Raw genomic sequence first — 19,519 nt, forward strand, 5'->3', positions numbered from 1 at the left:
AGGTCACCTCACAGGTCACTGCTCTGCAGCACAGCTGTCATTTGGACTACGGACTGACCAGTAAGGAAGGGGGCATAAACACAGTGTTACAGGCACATGCATGTGCACACATACATGTATCTATATACATTATTGTGCTCCCATATGTGCCACATACGCTTACAACAAATTTCAGGAAAGCTGATTTGCAATTTTATCAGTTTTTAAGGGATTTACAGCATGATTCAGACTGTATTTCAATGTAGCAGAAACACCATCTCTAATTCTCTTTTTCCTACAGAAAATCTCTTTCCCTTGACAGAAAAACCTCTGGTCTCGGTAATTATTAATCATAGATAGAGCAGCAGCAGTGTCTCTCCATGTGTGGTCCCTGGGTTTGCTTTTCTTTAATTAACAGTTTCTCCTGTGGGTGGTGTTTTGGCTCAGGCCTTGAACACGGTGAGCAGCAGTTCCAGAATGTCAGTGCTAGCATTGCTGCTTCTAGAACAAGGTTCATGGAGATAAAGAGAGGGAGGCAGGCTGGGGGTCAGGTAGGGAAGCAGAACTCTGACAAGCTTCAGATTAAGTACCATCACCGTGGTTTGCTGTAAAAAGAGGAGCTGGAAGGGGAAAGGAGTATGTGTCTGTGTGAATGTACAAAGTGTGTCTCTGTGTGTATGCTTGTAATTGTGGGTGGTACGTGAGTATCGGGAATATTTTGAGACCCAATTCTCCTCGTGTGGTTCACCTCCCCTTTGTGTAGTGCAGAGCTCCTGCTCACTGCATGGTGAGTTACTGTGTGGTACTCAGTGGCGAGCCGTGCATTTTATACCTGGGCCTTCAGTGCTGTCCTGCAGCTGAAACACCACCTAATAATCTCATCATGACGCGCAAGCTACAGTTATTTGTTTCTAGGGGTGTAACAATACACGTATTCATATTAAACCGTTCAGCACGAGGCTTACGAACCGAACAATACGTTTGAATAGTACTAGTGCATTTGGAAAATGCAGAAGCTTAAATTGTGGGAAATGTAATGTTTTCGGACTGCGCTCACGTAGGAGACAACGGGCTTTGTGACCTCTGAACCCAGAACAAAACAAAATCAAAAAAAAAGACAGCTGAGGCACCACACTTCTGGGAGGCTACGCTAAACTAGCTGAACAAACAATATCTCAGCGCATGACGGTATGCTTCGTAATTAACGGGCAATGCATATCGTCCAAATCTACTGTATATAATTAACACAATGACAACAACAAACTCACAAGAACCAGTCACATATATTCATATGACAACAAAACATGTCAAATCAATCCAGCAGACCTGCAGCGGAACACGCATTCTGCTACACACTCAAGGGGCCATTCAGATATTAGATGTAAAAAAACAAATGCAGTTGACTTACCAAATGCTGTGCACTTAAAGACAAACTCCATCCTCCTTTCTTTGTTGACAAAGAGTTTAATGCCACGTTTAAATCCCAACTCACAAATCCGTTTCTCCTCCTTCAGCCATTGAGTTTTAAAAAAACAAAACAAACAAAAAAACTCTACACCAAGCAAAATGCAAAAAATGTCATAATTTCTTCCATATCTTTCAATTTGAAGTCTCACTACGCCGACTAAGCCTCTGATGGCTACTTTAAGTTTTGTTTCACAATAGTCGAGTGCTCGCCCACTGACCAATAACAGCGCGCGCTGCACCTCACTGCAGAGCTGCACCTGAAAACTGAGCTGCCCGTTAATGCTGACGTACTTGTAGGCCAGCTAGAAGACTCTGGCACGTCAAAGAATACGCCCAACATGTCAAACTAAGGATCTGATTGGTTGAAGACTATGACAATCAACAATATCGTCCCCATTCACTTAAACTGCACATGGATTCACTTGTGAGTCTGCAGGCCCCGGGCCTCTCTTCTTATCTAGGGACACAGAGGTGAAATCTGATTGGATAAAAGCTCTACTTAAAACAAGCTGCACTGGAAGCAGAGCAACTGAGGAAGACAGTAGCATTAGTACCACCACTGGTGCTACTAATGGTAAAGTGCACACACACACACAAATGCATGCACACTTGTGAGTCTCCCTGGTGTATGCCAGTGCCAGCAGTGTTGTTTAGTCTAATTGGATAAAAACAGCAGCTCTCTGCAGACCAGCAGCACAGAAGAGAACAGGACAGTTTCAGTACTCTGTACTTCTGCTCCATGATGGGACCTCGGCCAAAAGGCAAAAACCTCCCCCTCACACCGACTTGTCCAGAATGCCAGTTTGCCTTAATTGGCGCTCAGCTGAGAGACGACAGGAGGAAGAAAGAGAGAGGAACTAAGGGAGGAAAAAGCAAGGGAGAGGGAGGAAGGAAAATCTAAGGGAAGCATATTTTGGCAGGATTTCAACTGGCTGATGGGTTGAGGAGAGGCTAATGTCAGAGGGGGGTTGGGGAACTAACTGCGAAAAAGCTGAACTAAGACTTGCTGTAGTTATTCCATGCTTATGTAATAAATGGTGTATTTGCCTGTTCCTTCTGCAGTTTAAGTGTGTGTGTATTAATAGTGTACGTTATGAATGAGTTTACTGTCCAGGATGTATTGTGTATGCAATATCTGTATTCCAGAAATGTCATTACAGAAAAACAGGACATGCATTGTGTTCATTTACATGAGCTGACTAGCTGTTTCATAAATCATACGCAGGATTCCTCTCTGAACACGCCTCCTAAATGTGACTGACTGGAACCGAGTGGAAAGACGATGCATTCTCCCTGTTTGGCTGGCTCGTCTCAGACAAAAACACACACACATCCATCTACTAGCGAGCTAATCTTTAGCAAGCTTTTAAATCCAGTCCGGTATGATCGTACATGTATGGATTTTATTCATCCTATATCACTGTAGCAGTCTGGGTCTCTCTCTCCCAGTCTGCACAAGCATACGTGTGCGGATGAATCATCTTTAGTGCGTCCCGTGTGGGAGATGGAGAGAGAGAGAGAAGGAAGGAAGGAGTGAGGAAGCAAAGATAAAAGGAGAGAGATGAATGGATGTTAATGCACGCCTCACCTCACATCCCCCGCTCCCCTCTGCAAGCCAGGGGAGGAACATTTTTTCAATATTTTTGATAACATTCAGGGCTTTGTACATGTCTCCTGGGCCAATTTGGGTGTTCACATATTCAAAGGTTTAATTTCATACTGAGAAAGGGAGCATTCAGTATATACTACATGTACATTTTTGTGTTTATCTGTGGAATATGTCATATTCCAAACATTTGTGTTGCTGTTATTGCAAAAAAATATTGATCTATGAAAGTAGAGTAAAACAAAATGTTCACGTCTGTGGTGCTTTGAAGAGGCTCTGCCAAGTCAGTGAACCAACCATTCAACCTTATGCAACAAGTACAAATGCCCCCTACTGGGTGCCTTGTAGAAACACACTCTGGCATCCTTCAACTTAAGAGCACATGGAAAGATTTCCCTGCATTCACTTCATGAATTTTGAATGCATCTCAAGAGCAGTGTATTCTTCATCATCTCTCCGCTGTGTAGTCGACGTTTGCGTAAAGCGCAGGCAGCGTTCACTCAATTTGTAATGCTTTGCCCTCCGATTCTTGTCTTGCTGCTTTTAAACCCTCTGTTCTGCTGTCAAATCCATTGTTTCTCAACCCTTTTTGAATTGTGCTCCTATTTCCTGGACAGTGTTTGGCAGCCATATCGGCATCAGACAAGTGGAGACATTCAGCAGTGCTGTTCAATATTCCTCTGGTGAATTGCCCCTGCACTCACAGTCGCTTAAAGCATCCTTTGTAAGCAAAAGAAAGGGAGAGATGGAGGGAGGCCGGGAGGAGGAAGCGGGGGATTGTGATCTATCTATATCTATGCAGAGTGCAAGTGTTGCATGTGGAAACCCAGTGTGCTGTCTGAACCTTCGAATAGATGATATATCTATCACTGTCGGGTTCCTCTCATTTGTGAAAACCTTTTTCTTTTACATGGTATAGTTGCATTATTCAGCCCTGTGTGTTTGTGAGTGATGGTGAGAGAGTAAAGTCGAATGCAACTGATTGTGTGTGTACCTTACTTTTGTGGGTAATGGGTGAGGCAGCCAGGCTTCTCTGTTTACTCTCCTGGAGATGACAGAAACATCCTGACAGCAATCTGCCACCACCTTGTCACTGTGGAGATGGATAATGGACAGACAGCACTGCCTACCGTTGAAGTACGTGACAGTGCACCTCAGGGACGTGCTCGTGCATATGCATGCACGTTGGTTAAGTGCCAGCTGATACTCGGCCTTCTCTTGTTTCCGCCGATGCCACCAAAGAGGAACCTGAGTGGGTGCTCGTCTTTGTTGCAGTAACCAGGTGGTGATTTCCACGCAGTCGGATTGTAACTTGTGTGAAAGCAGCATGGCGTGATGAGTGCTGCAAAAGTGAGATGAGATCACAAACGTGAGTCATGAACTCAGCGGCTTCAGGCTGAAGAAAGGATGTGTCTTGGTCAGAAAATATTGGGTTGGGTCTCAGAATGTGCAGTATTTCAGAGTTGCATCATCACCAACCTCTTTCATCTTCCTGCCTCTGTGGGTTGTGTCTTGAGTTGTGTCCCACGCTGACAAGTCAACAGACTCATCTGTAAGAAAGGCTAATAGGTCATGTAGTGTTGATTGAGATTAATGTGCTCTGATGTAAAGGACACATCTAAATGGTATATTGCTGTGTTAACAATTACACAACTTCAGCAGCTTCCAGCTTCAACATAATCATGACCTGGATGATGAAAAGCTTTATGAAGAAGACAGATTGTGTGTGTGTGTGTGTGTGTGTGTGTGTGTGTGTGGGTGTGTGGGCACAGATACAGTCCTGTGTTTTTACCTTGACTCACACAACCCCTTCATAAGATATACACACTCATGTCCCTCTGTCTGTCAACCTGAGCTTTCATTCAGTTTTAGACACACACGCACACAGATGTGCTTCACAATTAATTGAATATTAATCATGAACACGATTTTGGCTTCCCACAATTAAATGAACATGGCCGACTGTGATAGTGACGTTTAAAAAGCCTGCTCCACTTAGAAAATTCTCCTGCATATCAAATTAAGCATTTCCTAAACTAACGGCCAGCCACCAAGGGATAAGCAAGATGTTTTGGTTTCCTTTTGGGGAGCCGTCATGCCGCTGCCACTCACCCCACAGCGGCAGCCCGTGAAAAACTTTCCTAAATGCCTGCAGTCCAGAGTAGAAGAATAATATTCTGTATATTACTCGCTTGACAGAGAGCAGACGGGCAAAACAAAAATGTACTGAATTCAGGTGAAGAAGAACCTTATTGTTCGACTTATTTTGATGGAATGATTTGTTAATTTGTTTAATTTTGGAGATGCACCGTGAATAAGGACCCATCTTATTTTGCTGCAAATAACTGGACAATAGCACAACATGGAAGTGAAAGCAGTGCTCTATTCATAAAATGTGAAAGTGCAATAAAAATATGTTGTCCCTAAAATCAATAAATAATCGTGATTTCAATATTGATCATGATTGAATCAAAATACTTGTGATTATCATTTTGGTCCTAATCCTGCAGCACTATATCACACACACACACACACACACACACACACACACGCAAATACATTATGTTCTGTAGAAAAAGAAAAGGTAAAAGAGTAAAATCAAGAAACCGTAAGTCCTACAGTGGACATCCGGCACTGATGAGTAAAACCTCTTAGAAACACATGCTTATTTGCTGTATCTGATGGGAGTACAGCTGGAGAAATTTGTCAGAAACCTTCTTTTTTTACTGGTACAGTTAAACATGCCACATTGACCATAGTTGTATAAGAGCAGGCCTACGTTGTTGTAGTAATGGATTTACAGAGTTCTTACATCAATATGATAAAGTCCTTTGATTTTTTCAGATGTATGTTCCAAGCCCAAAACTGATATTACCATACTGTTGTTTTAGCTATACATGTTTCAAAAATGTAATTTCCATAAAATTGACTATATTATGATATACTGTATATTGATATTGCGATTTGAAGTTACATATCGTGATTGAAGATTTTATCTCCCAGTAAACCTGGGATCTCTTAAGTCTATACGTTTGCCCACTATATACCATAATGAACTGTCAGGCTAAATGACGGCTAAATGTGTCATGTGATGGCTAAATACACACGCACACATACACACACAATAATGCCAACACGCCAGCATTGGGAAATTTGAGCCTGCCTGCTCGCTCCATGGAAACAAAAAGAAAAAGAAAACCGCTTGCTTTGCTGGCCCTGTGATCATAAATTAACACACAAGTCAATATTGAAGCTGCGTCCTAGTCAGGAAAGCCCTCTACGATCCATGAAGTGAACATTCACACTTAAACTGTCAGTTGAACACACTTATAGACGCCTTACTGGAAAATACATGACACCTTCAACCCAACATGGCCTCTCTGTAAATAGCATTATGTATCCTGACAGAGTTACTATTTCCAGGAGAGATTTCCACTAGAGAGTGAAGCATTGCGTCTGGTCTCGGAGTTGGATAGTTTGGGACAGCGGATACGCAGGGAGACAGAAGAAAAAACAGCGGAGAAAAAAAAAACAGAAGACAATAAGAGAGAAAATAAGGGGAGTGGGAACCTTATCCTGGAATAGCAGCAACTAGAGCTGCAGACTCCACCCTTCTCACCCCTCCCCTTACTCTCTCTCTCTCTCTCTCTCTCCCTCGCTCTCTCTCTCTCCCTCTCTGAAGCAGTCTCCCAGCCTGTCATTTGACCAGGCAGTTCACAGAGGCAAGAGCTCAGCTCCAAAAAGAAAACAGAGAGAAAAAGAGAGACAGAGGGAAGGGAAGCACGTCCAACATAACGATAAGCTTGCTGGAATGTTTCCTTGGCTGTTTATCACCATCTGAAAAGCCCTGTGAGTGTGGATTTCTTCTTGGCTGCTGCTTTTGTGGACTCTTTCTCTTCTTCTCGGTCTGGATGTGGACTTTAAGTCTGTCTGCGTTCAACTGAGGAGGAACATCGACTGACAACTTTGGGGATTTACACTTTGAGGAGTAAACCTCTACTTGTGAGGGTGAGAGAGGAACACTTAAGAGACAGGGGGGGGGGGGGGGGAGAGAGAGAGTGCCGGGCCATGCCCACCTCTGCTCATGGTTCAACAGCATGAAAGGGGGCCACCATCACCATCGCCACCACCGAGGCTGTGGCTGCCAACACTTGTTCCGTAAAGTCCTGGTCAAGTGTGGCTGCTGCTATGCCCGAGTCAGAGGTCAGTGTCACACACTTACAAATGCAACCGACTCGTACAAAATGTTTGTCATTATCCGTCTAAGTTTCTTTGCCCTTTTTAAGCTGATGCTGTACTTTAAAAACGTGTCTGTGGGTCTGTTTTTCTTTGAGTTTTTTTCCGTGTGTTTTTGTTGATCATACTGAACTGAAGTGACTCCTCTGCTGTTAATACCGCTACATTCACTCGCTACTCTTTTCCTCACCATTTTCTTACATGTCCACCCACCTCTCCCTTATCTCTCCCTCCATTCCTGCGAGCGTATGCCAATGGTTTCAGTGTAAGCTTCAATCCTCTCGCCCTGCTCTCTCCGCCTCCAGCTAAAGCAACAGATGTGTGTCACATACACATCAGAGCAGAGGAAGAAGACTACACAGTGAGGAAAAGGAAAGAGGACATGCATCATACATTCTTCCATTAAAAATAGAGAGCAAGAGAGAGTGTGTGTGTGTGTGTGTGTGTGTGTGAGAGAGATTTGGATAGTGACCATCCTCATTATGATGAGTGTGTGTCAGTCAGGTATGTGCAGCACATGGATGGATGAAACCCAAGAGGGGGGCTGAACAAAACAGCAGTGACCTCCCCTCTCTATCTTCTCTGTCTTATCTATCTTTTAGCAGCAGCCCGTAAGAATAGTAAAAGCAGCCGGTGGCATTATATGTTATTACAACATGGCTGGAGTTTATACAAAAGTCAAGACCCATTGTAACATCTATCTGAGATCAGGAACATATTAGAAATCAAATCTTTTTTCTCCGTCCCTGTCACTGTCTTGCGCGCGCGCACGCACACACACACACACACACACACACACACACACACACACACACACACGCACGCACACACACACACACACGGCCTCTTGCCACAGTGGCTCGGAAGCAAAGTTAAACCAACAACAGAGACCAATAGCACAATATGAGATTGTGTTTGTGCTGCAGTACCACGCTGTGTGTTTGTTACCTTTTTACAAGCCTACATCAAAAGGATAAACAGTGGACCCACCCGCTGAGGCCGTGCACATGGGGTGGGGGGTCTTTTCATATTATTGGCCAGCGTTGTTGGATACATACCTCAGATTCCTTCGGTTTAATCTCTTATGTAATGGATATTCTCCCTTTCCATAGCCTGTAGCTCCCCACTGCACCTCTACCATGTTCTTATAGCAAATACACACACATGCTTAGCTCATGATGTCTAAACATGTGGGGGATTGAAAGAATGAAACATTTCAGGCTATTAAAAGAAAATCTCAATAAACCTACAGTAAGAGCATTATTCCAACAATCCAGTCGTCTTTGGATTTAATGTATCATTTGGTTGTTTTGGATCCAACATGTCAAGATGAGAAGTTTTACATTTCACACTGAGAAGCAGAAAACCTCTTGATCTGATTTTACAATCTGAGCAGGAGGAATATGAGAGCTCTCTGGAGAAACCACATTATACAACTACATTAGTCTCTTAGACTCTTAACTATTTATGTGAAGCTATGAGCTCTATAAAACCTCCTCATAGAGCATGTAAAGTACATTTATATGTTGCTACCACTGGTTTGGTCCCACTAGGAGCTCACATACAGTCCTCTCCAGTACTGTAAAGCAGTTCTATAATTAACACGGTGTCAGGGGAAAAGGGTCAGCTATGGCGGATTTATGTCTATAGTACTTTCTCTTCTTTATTATCTGATCTCTTCTCTGACTTTTTATTCGATACATTGACTTTTTGAACTCATTTTATGTGTCAAACTAAACTGACATCTAGGACCCTGTAAGTTCTGTTGTGGTGTTTATAGGAAAAACACTGAACAATGCAGGTTTGACCACTAGCCAAGGTCCTCAGCACAAGACAATGTTCCTGCACGTCAAGCACTTCACAGTATCAAATAATGTCTATTTTTGACTCTAGGGCAGTTATTTAAAAAAAAAAAGAAAAACACTAGCTGACTGCTTTTTCTGCGGAGATTATCAGTGTCAAAATACACTGCTTGGTGAGGGCTGCCAGATGTCTAATGTGACTCTAGCATCAACAACAAACAAAGTCTTTCCTCTCTATAGTCATTTCCATCTCATTGACAGACTGTCTTATTCTATGGTATCAGACAAAACTGTTTACGATGCATCTACACCATTCATTGATTCTAAAAAAAAGCCACTCCCCTGACACAATAGGAAATGATAGTTTACTGCATGATTCATTCCCTACTTAGGCATAATAACACCTGCTTGTTGGCTGAATGATGACACAGTTCAGCATGCCATTTTGCCCTACCATATGTGTATCTGGCATGCGCCTCCATTCACATGCACACTCAGATCAACACACTCACATGAAGATCTCAGCGAATAAATGACTAAACTTGAAGTAATTCCAGCTGCTGTCACTCAGATTTAATGACTTGCCCACGATGACCATCACTTCTAGCCAATTCACTTGAATGCAGAGAAAGGGACTGCAGTGCGTCAGAAAAACAGGCAAATCAATGGCTTTCTGTGGCCTTATAAAGACTACCATGCCAACATATTTGTTTTTTTCACTTCCTAATGAATGTGTAATGAAACAGGAAGAGCAGTATAGAGTCCGTAGCTAAGCATAATAATGTGTGAATGTGTGTAGCGGTTTGTTGTTGCAATGTGTGTGCTGCAGGTTTATTACATAAGAACATGAGTGCAGGGGGAAGGGGAGGGTTAGTGATCTGAGCAGCACTCAACGTGATAGAGAAGTCCAGAATGAAAGATAATGAAAGAGAAATGCAGGTATCATTTTAGCTCTGATGTTAGCACTGCGCTGCAAGGCACATTCGAGGATTGGCTGCCAGAGGGCCAATAGTGAGGGCTGCTTCCCAGCAAATACTGTTGACAAACCATTTCAAAATAGATGGTGTGTCTTCAGGCAATTGACTCCACTGGCCAGCGTGAGGAAATACAACCTGTTGATTCGTCAAAATCAGATCTGATTTGTGCTTTGAGAAATGTGTGTAATGTGTGAAGGAAATGTGGAATAAAGCAAGTATTATCTAATATCTTAAATGTCATAATACATCAAGGCATTTAATAAATGTGCGTCGCTTTTTGAGGATCAAATAGCAAGTTTCAAATGAAGGAAGGAATTCACATAGAAAGTGTGTAGAAACTCCCAATGATGCTGACAATGTTGTCCTTATACGTACATGGTAATGTTAAACACTGCAGTCTAAGTCAACTTTATCATTTCTACATCACATCTTTGCTGCAGCACAGCCTCCCACACACTTAATGGTATTAAGGATGCACCCGTACGTCAATCTGACATCGACAGAGGAAACAAATGGAGGTAAGATCACGCTGAAACAAGGCAGGTTCTTCAGAAGGCCTTTGAAAATGAGTATTTCTATCTCTGAAATGTGGTCTAAAAAAAGCATACAACCTGAATGTGTCATGGAAAATATATTGATAATATATCTAATTTTTAAGCAGCTTATAAGGAAAATATACAACTGAATCAGACAATACATTTCTGAATTGCATTTCGAAGTGGTTTGGCATACACTTGGAACAGTTTTAAAATGCATTTGAAAGACATGAAGGAGTTTCAATGAGAAACACCTGAATAGATCGGAAATGCGCTGGATTTGAAAACAAAATTACAATAATACAATGTCAAAACATAAAGATACACTTTGAATGTAATTTTCTGTACAAAGTGTATTGTAAATGTACTGTAAATGCAAAATATTTCTGGTTTCCCAGGGAATAGAAATCCGGGGGGAAATAAAAACTCCAGAGAGTTTTAGCTTTACAAGAAGGCTCTGAATAGCTGGTTACCAACAGTAACTTATCCAAGCCTTTTTTCACTCTGTCATTGTTTTCTCATACATTTACAGATCTCTCCAGTCATCTGATTATGTGTTTTTTTATCAACATGGCCCTGACCTGCTCTATTTCCCCCAGTAAGCAGCTTCACCTCTGTCTGGGAGTTTATGTTCCGAATGACTTGACTGCAGCTGTAACCGTGGTATAGCAACTAAAGAAACATTTCTATTGTGGACCCAAAATATCCATCTCTCCTTCCATAGATATCTTTTTCTCCTTATACCACTTTCTTTCTCTGTATCTTTCTCTTATGTTCCTGTTAAAGTAAAAGGCTACATGCCGCTTTGCACGTGCATTGTACATCGATATGTGTTCCCTGTGCACCTGTGAGTGTGTTTATTTGTGAATGTTTGGGGCTGGTGTTGACTCATGCATGCAATGAGATAGGACAAGGATCCCCCCCAGCAATGACACACACACACACACACACACACACACACACACACACACACACACACACACACAAGTACTGTATATTTGGTTGAATGGCAGAGACAGAGAAATACATGGAAAAGCGTAAAAAAAGAACAACTGCCTCACAAACGTTTTTTTCCCCATTGCTTGTGTTCATCCACTGCATAGACCCACACATGCAAACAGAAATACATGTATCTGCATCAATGGCAACATGCTACATCATTTTATCTGAAGTCATAATCAAAGTAACAAACCTCTATTTAATCCTTTAGACCTGTGATGAATTTGCTATCTTAAATTAGGGCTACAGCTAATAATTATTTTTATCATCGATTCTGCTACTTATTTCTTTGATTTATCGAGTAATCATTTCTTTGTATTAAACTGCATAACTTTTGAAGTGCTCCTGTTGTTTTGAACACCCCTTGTACTTTTCAGCTACTTGGTAATGTTAAGCTTCAACTCTGGCTGCAGTTTCTAGGCAATGTAAAATATAATACTTGATCACTGTAGGAACATATTTTGTCCCCTCGCCCTCCTTCATAGACCCGAGTGGGTGATGACGGTACAGCCCCTGGAGGTGGTAGGGCTCTGTGTCTCGCTCAGATGTAGGGATTTGATCCCCAGGTTTCCCTGAGACCCCTGAGACCCATGCATCATTTTGATAACAAGTCGAGTGAGCTCTTGACAGAAAGCAGCCCTGTTGGCAAACGCGAGGGAAAATTGCCGTGACAGAACCGGCGTGTCTTTTTATGTCTCAGCTGGAGAACCGTCTTTGTCATCAGCTTATAAGGCAGACTGCAGACATTATGGAAAAAGCAACAAAAATAGCTGAAATTGAAGGTATGCTGCTGGCCTGCTGTGGCCCAGCCTTGTGTTCGGCAGTCTGAGATATTTTTAAACTTTGCACTCCAGCCCACCCTCATCTTCGTCCTCGCCTCTTGCCCTCCCACCCAACCCCCTGTCTCCTCTCTGCTGTGCAACTAATCTCCTCCATATTGTTTCTCTCTCACACATGCAAAAGGTAAAATGAGAGAGGGAGAGAAATGGACTGAGAGAAAGGACAGAAAGGTGACTTGTATATCAAACCAGTGCTCCCAGTCTCCCAGCTAGATGAAGAAATTACTGAATTTTGGGCTGAATGTTGCATGATTTGCTGGCTTGGAATGTGAACACCAAGTGAAGCATTAGGATCATTCCTGGGGCATTTTCATTTCTCTCATTCTCCTCCTCTTCTCTTCACTCTCTCCCCCAGCTCTGTCTCTCTCTCTCTCTGACTTGTCGGCATACAGCCAGTCTGCCAGTTATTAATTATGTCTTCCCCCCCTTTCATTTCACCATCTCTTTTTCTTTTTTCGCTCTAACGGCCTTGCCCTGACATATTTCCAGGTCTCCCATGCCCCTCTCCTCCTCTATCTCCCACTTTCTTTCCTTCTTTTTCCCCCTCTTCCTCTGGTCTCTGTTTGTAAACGTGCAGAGGAGAAGAATGAGGGAACAAATTAGGAAACACAGGAGTGCATTCCATACCTTGTTTAGAAAGAATTCTCCTACAGCGCAGAGGGGGGGAAGAGCTGCTTCCCCCATGCGATTCTGCCCCCACTTTCAGCCCATATGGCTCTTTATATGTCTGCAAGTCTTCAGGGGTGCCATGACATTTGTTCATACACTATTACAACTGTTATTACTGCTACTCCCTCTAATGTTCGTTCAAAGTTAACTGTGCTTTTCTGAAGTGAGATTGAGTACAGTGGGGAAAAATCTAGTTCACTTTCTACTCTGAACATCTTTTCATCCAGATTGAAGCATGCTTACTGTAAGTCTTAGCAACACGTGAAGTACAACGATTGCCTCGGTGACCCCTCAGGCTGTCAGAGGAGAGAAGTACTCTGATTCTGGCTGCTCTCCTCTGCAGTCCTCCCCAGAGAACGTTTGATAGAGGCCCCGCTGAGAAACTTTCCAAAACAGTGCACAAAGCAGAGCAAACAATGGAAAGTGACAATATTGAAAGCGATGTGGAGTTTTCTTGAATAAGTGGGCTTGAGTTTTGACTACAATTTAGAGGAGATGAGGATGCTGATTGTAGATTTACTGATCCTGAAAACAGCTGCTTGTTGTGTCTTCATGGCTACCTTGTTCTTAATCAAATTGACTGTTATGTTAAGTATGTTAAAGAGACTTGCTGTTGTGTTCTGACCTGAATTCTCCCATGTGTCTCTCTGTGACCAGACGTTAGTTGTACAAGTTAATTAGTTGCTCAAACGTGTCTAATTATCAAGTATCTTAAGTATTACTCAATCGCAAAATGAATTCTTGGTAAATCAAGACTAAAACCGAACTTCTCTAACTTCTTTGCTCTGTTCACTCCAGCAGGCAACCTGTGTCTCGTGGAAGAATGTAAAAAGGACAAGACGTTTTTAAATGGGAATTTCAGTGATTAAAGAACACATTTCCCGTCAGTCTTTGGTAAACTTCTCCTCTGGTTGCTGCCGGCTCCACTATGTTGTCAGCAAACAAGAATTGATCTGACCTTCTGTCCTTTGTCAGCAGGTACCATCGACACTCTCACGCTCTAGTTCAGAGATAGCCAGCAGCTAGTCTATTTCATCTCATACTTGATGTTTTGGTCTAGGTTGGCCTAGTGGTTAAGACAGAAGCCTACAGGTAACCCTCCTCTCTCTCCTTATGCTTTCTGTCAGCATCTTCACTGTAAACTATCTAATGTTTCTATAGCTTTGCTTCACTTTCACACATTAGATTGTCTTATTCAGAATCAATGTTCCATAAAGTAATCAACACTGTTCAATCCGTGGACTTAGCCCACAGATTTACAGGTGGACCCGAGCACCAGGTCTTCCTGTCACACTTGAATGGATTTTGTGTATTCATAAGACACCCTCTTAATGGCCAAATGGAACGCTCTTCATCCAAATGCAGGATTTGATCTGAAACAGACAAAAACTGACAGGTGCAGATGGTTTTCTTCAATTTGGAATTAGCTTTTCAAAGGCATCCTTTGTGTGCACAGCATTGTTTTATAAATAAGGCATGAAAACATTTAATACTGTATAAATAGTGATGCAAATCTATTGCTAATTATTACACTTTGTGTGCGTGTGTGTTTGCCACAGACAGGCATGTGTACGTGTGTGTGTGCCCACATGTGTAGGTTGAGTTCATGATGGCCACAATCTTTTGTGTGGCTGTCTCCCACTCTGTCTCCCTTTTGGGTTTTGTTGCTATGGTGATTAGAGGGGGGAGAGGTCTCGAGCCATGGAAAGGAATGAGAATGTGTGTCTGCAAAGCCCATCAAGTCTGACTGAGATTAACTGTAACAGCACATCTACATCCACAGTGTGCCAGATCAGCATTAGAGCTCGACTTCTTGTGTCATTGTGGTTTCAACATGTGACCCTTTAATGCTTAGCTCGCATAAACAGTGTCTGAATGTGTACTATGCTAAAGACACAATTATATGTGAAGCCATATTTGCAGAATTCAGTTCAGGGATTTCTAACGACCCTCAATTCACATCTGACTCGTTTAGGTACAGAGAGAAGTGACCTTTTCTACATGCAGCAACTGAAAAACAGCAAGAGGTGAGAGGACTAGAGCTGTGAGGCAGACTGGGGCCCAGAGGAGAGGCTCCCATGTCCCAGCAGGCACCACAACTCTGTCTCCTGCTCTCCTCGTAGGCATCCTGACTGGCACTGCCACAGCTGCCGTATGGAATCTCAATCGCTTCTAATTTGCCTTGCGTTGACAGCCACCTCGGGCATTATGGCAGCCTTGTTTATCTCTAAATATAAGTGTGAGCCACCCTCTCCCTTTCCGTCTTTTAGAGTCTACGTGTGTGTCCAGATAATCATAGTAATGATGAACAGTACCCAGTGGGTGTGCACTGGTGCTGCCTGCTGCTAAAGAGGCTGAAAGGGTAGTGTAGATCACCACTATGATTATTAAACACACACGCGTGCGAAACCCACACTAGAACAGAGTGCCCTGTAGACGCTGCAAGGTCATGCAAGTGCTATGATGTGATAGCTCCACCTTCACAAGCTGCAACATTAAAATGATGTCCACGTTAATGCATCAATAATTCTAATGAGCCATTCTGCACAATGAGTACTTTCACTTTTGGTACTTTAAAGGTTCTCTCTGACAGTGTTTGCCACTTTTGAAAAAATAACAAACCATTGTGACCCAATTCACAATAGGCCTGATCTATATATCATGTAATTAACATTTCTGATCATTTTACTGCCATTCTGGAACAACATGAACATTCAGGGTCCTTCGTGTGGCTGGAAGGTGTACTGCAGATATGAATGCTAAATAAAAGAAGAAATATATTCGGCCACTCTAATGAAAGCGATTCTAGCGTCAATAGGATCAATACAAACAGGGATCAGTTTCTCTCTTCTGCACCAATTTGTATTTCATCAGAGTAGGACTGTCTGTGCAACGTTACGTTGCATTGTTTGCTTCTCACAGCTGTTGTGTTGTGTATTCACACAACACACGCTTCAGCGAGCACCCTGACTAGTTACTCCAGACGACAGATGATGGCGGAACAAAACAAAACGAGCTATTTCACAGCTGTGAATGATGGTTGATGGTATTTTTGTGCTTTTATTTGCATTTAAATAAATGTTTGCACTTTGTTTGATTTAAAAAAGTACAATTATTATGTTTGCAGATTGAATTTACAATGATTTAAAAAAGTATATTTGTTATTTATTTTTAAAAGGTGTGCATCTGATTAAGCAATTTACAGTGTAAAGCAGCATGAAAGTATAGGCCTAAACTACTTATAATCTGTATCTATCGGAGATTATGTCCCTATATTACTTGGTATTGGATTTCAATTTTGCGATATCCCTTGCACTCCCCCTCAGGTAAACAAACAGGTCAAATCCGCTCGTTTAGCACTGTTGCCAATGTTAGCGCTTTTAGCACAGTTAGCTGCAAGCCACTAGCTCAGCCGTCACCATGTTGAGAGCCGCGCGGAAGCAATAGATTTACTCTGAGTTTCAAATTTAGCACCTTTTGTAATTTAACTTCAGTAAACTTTTGAAGGCATGATTTTTACTGGTACTGCTACTTTTACAAAACCGTTGGAGTAGGCCTATTTCTTCTACCACTGTCAATCAGTGAACGATGGGAAGTGTTGCGTACAATTATGCATTGTAGATATAAAGTGGGTTCAGTATCATCTGTTATCCAGTCTACTTGACAGCACAAAGAGTTACAGAAGAATATATATATACCTGTATGTAATTTTCTTAGCACTGTATATTTTGACGATGTAACATATCCCATATCATACCAACCTTTTAATCACTCCTTTGTTCCTGGTTATCAAATCTCTAAATGAATCATGATTTGTGTTTATATTCTCCTGATGTGTTCTGAGAGTGAAATGGACCACACTGGAACCTGAAGAAGCTTCCCTAGAGTTGACATTAAGAGAAATAAAGGCAGATGGTGCCAGGAACTTGGCAAATCTCTCTCTGAATAGAGTTTTCAGGCCAAACAACCACAAACACGGTTGCAGTTTCAGACTGCCACAAGCAGAGGAAAAAGTGTCTGTGGTGCGACTGCCACTGCATCCTTTTCTGTAAAAAAAGTAAGCTTCAGATGCATGTAGGTTCTGGGGGATTGACTGAAACCTTGGTTGAGATGGAAACAGCAGCTGTGACGTGTTACAGTTTAAAAAGGTCTCATCAGGCGAAGTGTCTGAATCACTCTTTCACAATGTTCCATAGACAACAGGATTAATACCAACGTCATCTAGTCATTCTATTGATATGGTGCTTTACTGTGATGCCACAGAAGATCGACCCTGATGGCTTATTTGTGTGTCACTTGACTGTGTCTGCTGCGTATTTTCTTCCGTGCTCCTGGAATCACAGCAGTGTGTGTGTGTGTGTGTGTGCATAAACTAGGTCAGTAGGAGGACAGGAAATCTCTGTTCACGTGTCTGTCTGACTGTAAATGTGTCTCTCCTTGCACGCAAATACACACACACACACAATAATGACAATGGTTGTGCTTCTGCATACATGTCCATGTTCCTAGATTGCTTATATGCTCTCAAGTATATATTTGTAAGGCAACATGTGCCCTAATCCCTCTCTTCAGTCACTGAGGGTTTTAGTTTATATCTGGCATATGTGCTTAAACTTCATTTGCTGCTTGACTAAATCATGAATAATCCCTGCTCTCCACATCAGCCCATCTCAGCGTCTCCCTCTTTCTGCTGCTCATTTACATACACGTTAATATTCACCGCCTGATCATTTCAGAGGATTTCTAATGTTGAAGGTTTAGTAGCTTAAGTCGTACCGTACGTAATCACCACTAGGGAAGAGAAGAGAGATTTTCTCAGTACTTTTTCCTTTACTCCTATGTCACTGTCTTCTCTGCCAGGGGGTTCTGCATGTCGAGCTTGTGCTGGTGTCAGCAGCTTTGGTGCAGAGCAGGGCCTCGCATCAGAGAAGGGAGCTGTGTGTGCTGATCCCAGGACACACAGCTGAAAAAAAACCTGCAGTGCAGAGAGGGGAAGAGTGGGCTAGAGTGCAGAAGAGGCGGCAGAGTAAAACAAAAAGTGGGGGCATGTTGTAAAGGGGAAGGAGTCAAGATGAAGAAAGGAAGAGCGAGGACAGTATAAAGAGAGAACATCCAAGTGCCAGGATTTATTAATCAGCAGCAGTACAAACAAAATACACATGGCCAACAGGATGAAATATAATGAGAAAAAAAGTGAAAGAGACAAAAGATCCAAAAATTCTCTTTTCATTGCGAAAATCACTGCTGACAAGTATACAATGAGATCTTAAATGTTGCCTTGTTGTTTCTGCAAAAGTTCATCAGAGGACAGTCAAAGGGTTTCCGGTCATACGCATCTGGTATTAAGTGCCTCATTGTCTCACAGGTCTATCAGTCTGCACATCTGAGTGCCTGGGTGCAGCCCAGGTCCTGCTAGTTGATGGGAAGAGTGTCCATTTCCTCTGAGTAGGTGAAATGTAATATACAAGCAGGGGCTGGGCTGAAGTGCATAAGATGGGGAAGGCAATGAACGAGTGAAAAGAGAATAAAGAAGATAAGCATGATGTTCTGTTGAGTTGTTAGTGATGACCGAGGCAGGTGACTGGTGCCTGTGTGTTGACTGCTGCACTCTCATAACCCGTGTGATCTTTGAGGTGCTGGCATTGATTGGCAGCGAAGCTGGACATTTAACATGCTTGACACCGTGGTGACCAGCAGGTCGCCTGTCTCTGATTTGCTTTGTTTTGTTTACTGAGACAGACGTGACACTGGAAGCTCACATCACAAGTGAACAGACTGCAGTTACACATCTGGACAGCTACCCTGGAGAAAATGTGCATCTACCATTTTTGTGCACCGGCAAGTGTGTGGGCACCTGCATGTCTGTCTGTATTGGTGGAGTCCAGTGATGCCTAAATTGCCCATACAGTCCCAAGAGGCTGTAGGATTGACAGAGAGCTCCAGAGTGGAGCAGCTGTGAACAAGTTTGCTCCATTACAGCCAACGCTTTCAGCCTGATTTGTTGGCTCAGCAGCACTCACTTATCAACTGATCAATAAAGGGAAGTTGGACCAAACTTCTTCACGGGGACCAACACTTAAAGCACATCCATCCACATCATCTACCTACAAACTGGAGGTTGCTTTGTCCTTATTTTTCTTTGCCCCTTAGTTTTCTGTTTCAAACATTAAATTGCTCGTAAATTAATCTTATATTCGATCAAATCCAAATCAAACCTTTGTGACCTTCACAAGAATATTGCATCTGATGTTTTCCCTTCCCACATGAAAGTCTGAATGATTCAGGTAATCACTGGATAAATCAATCCAGCTACAATTGTATTCAAAACTTTACTGAGCAGCCATGGTTCACTGCAAACCTCATGAAAAAGTCAGATGAACTATTTTTTGACAATCAATTAATTGTTTTA

The 19,519-nt window shown here is 42.4% G+C and overlaps 1 protein-coding gene across 2 annotated transcripts in view; it reads left to right on the forward strand.

Moving 5' to 3' along the window:
- The first annotated feature begins 6,757 nt into the window (after positions 1 to 6,757).
- The window catches only part of arhgef25a (Rho guanine nucleotide exchange factor (GEF) 25a), a 31,053-nt gene continuing 18,291 nt past the window's right edge, over positions 6,758 to 19,519 (forward strand). For both annotated transcript variants that reach the window (XM_031844842.1, XM_031844843.1), the window contains exon 1: positions 6,758 to 7,255. In XM_031844842.1, coding sequence (XP_031700702.1) covers positions 7,150 to 7,255 — 106 coding nt within the window. In that variant the 5' untranslated portion in view covers positions 6,758 to 7,149. The remainder of the gene's footprint in view (positions 7,256 to 19,519) is intronic.

Source organism: Anarrhichthys ocellatus, unplaced genomic scaffold (assembly GCF_004355925.1).
Source record: "Anarrhichthys ocellatus isolate YVR2014 unplaced genomic scaffold, GSC_Weel_1.0 scaffold5, whole genome shotgun sequence".
Lineage (NCBI taxonomy): Eukaryota > Metazoa > Chordata > Actinopteri > Perciformes > Anarhichadidae > Anarrhichthys > Anarrhichthys ocellatus.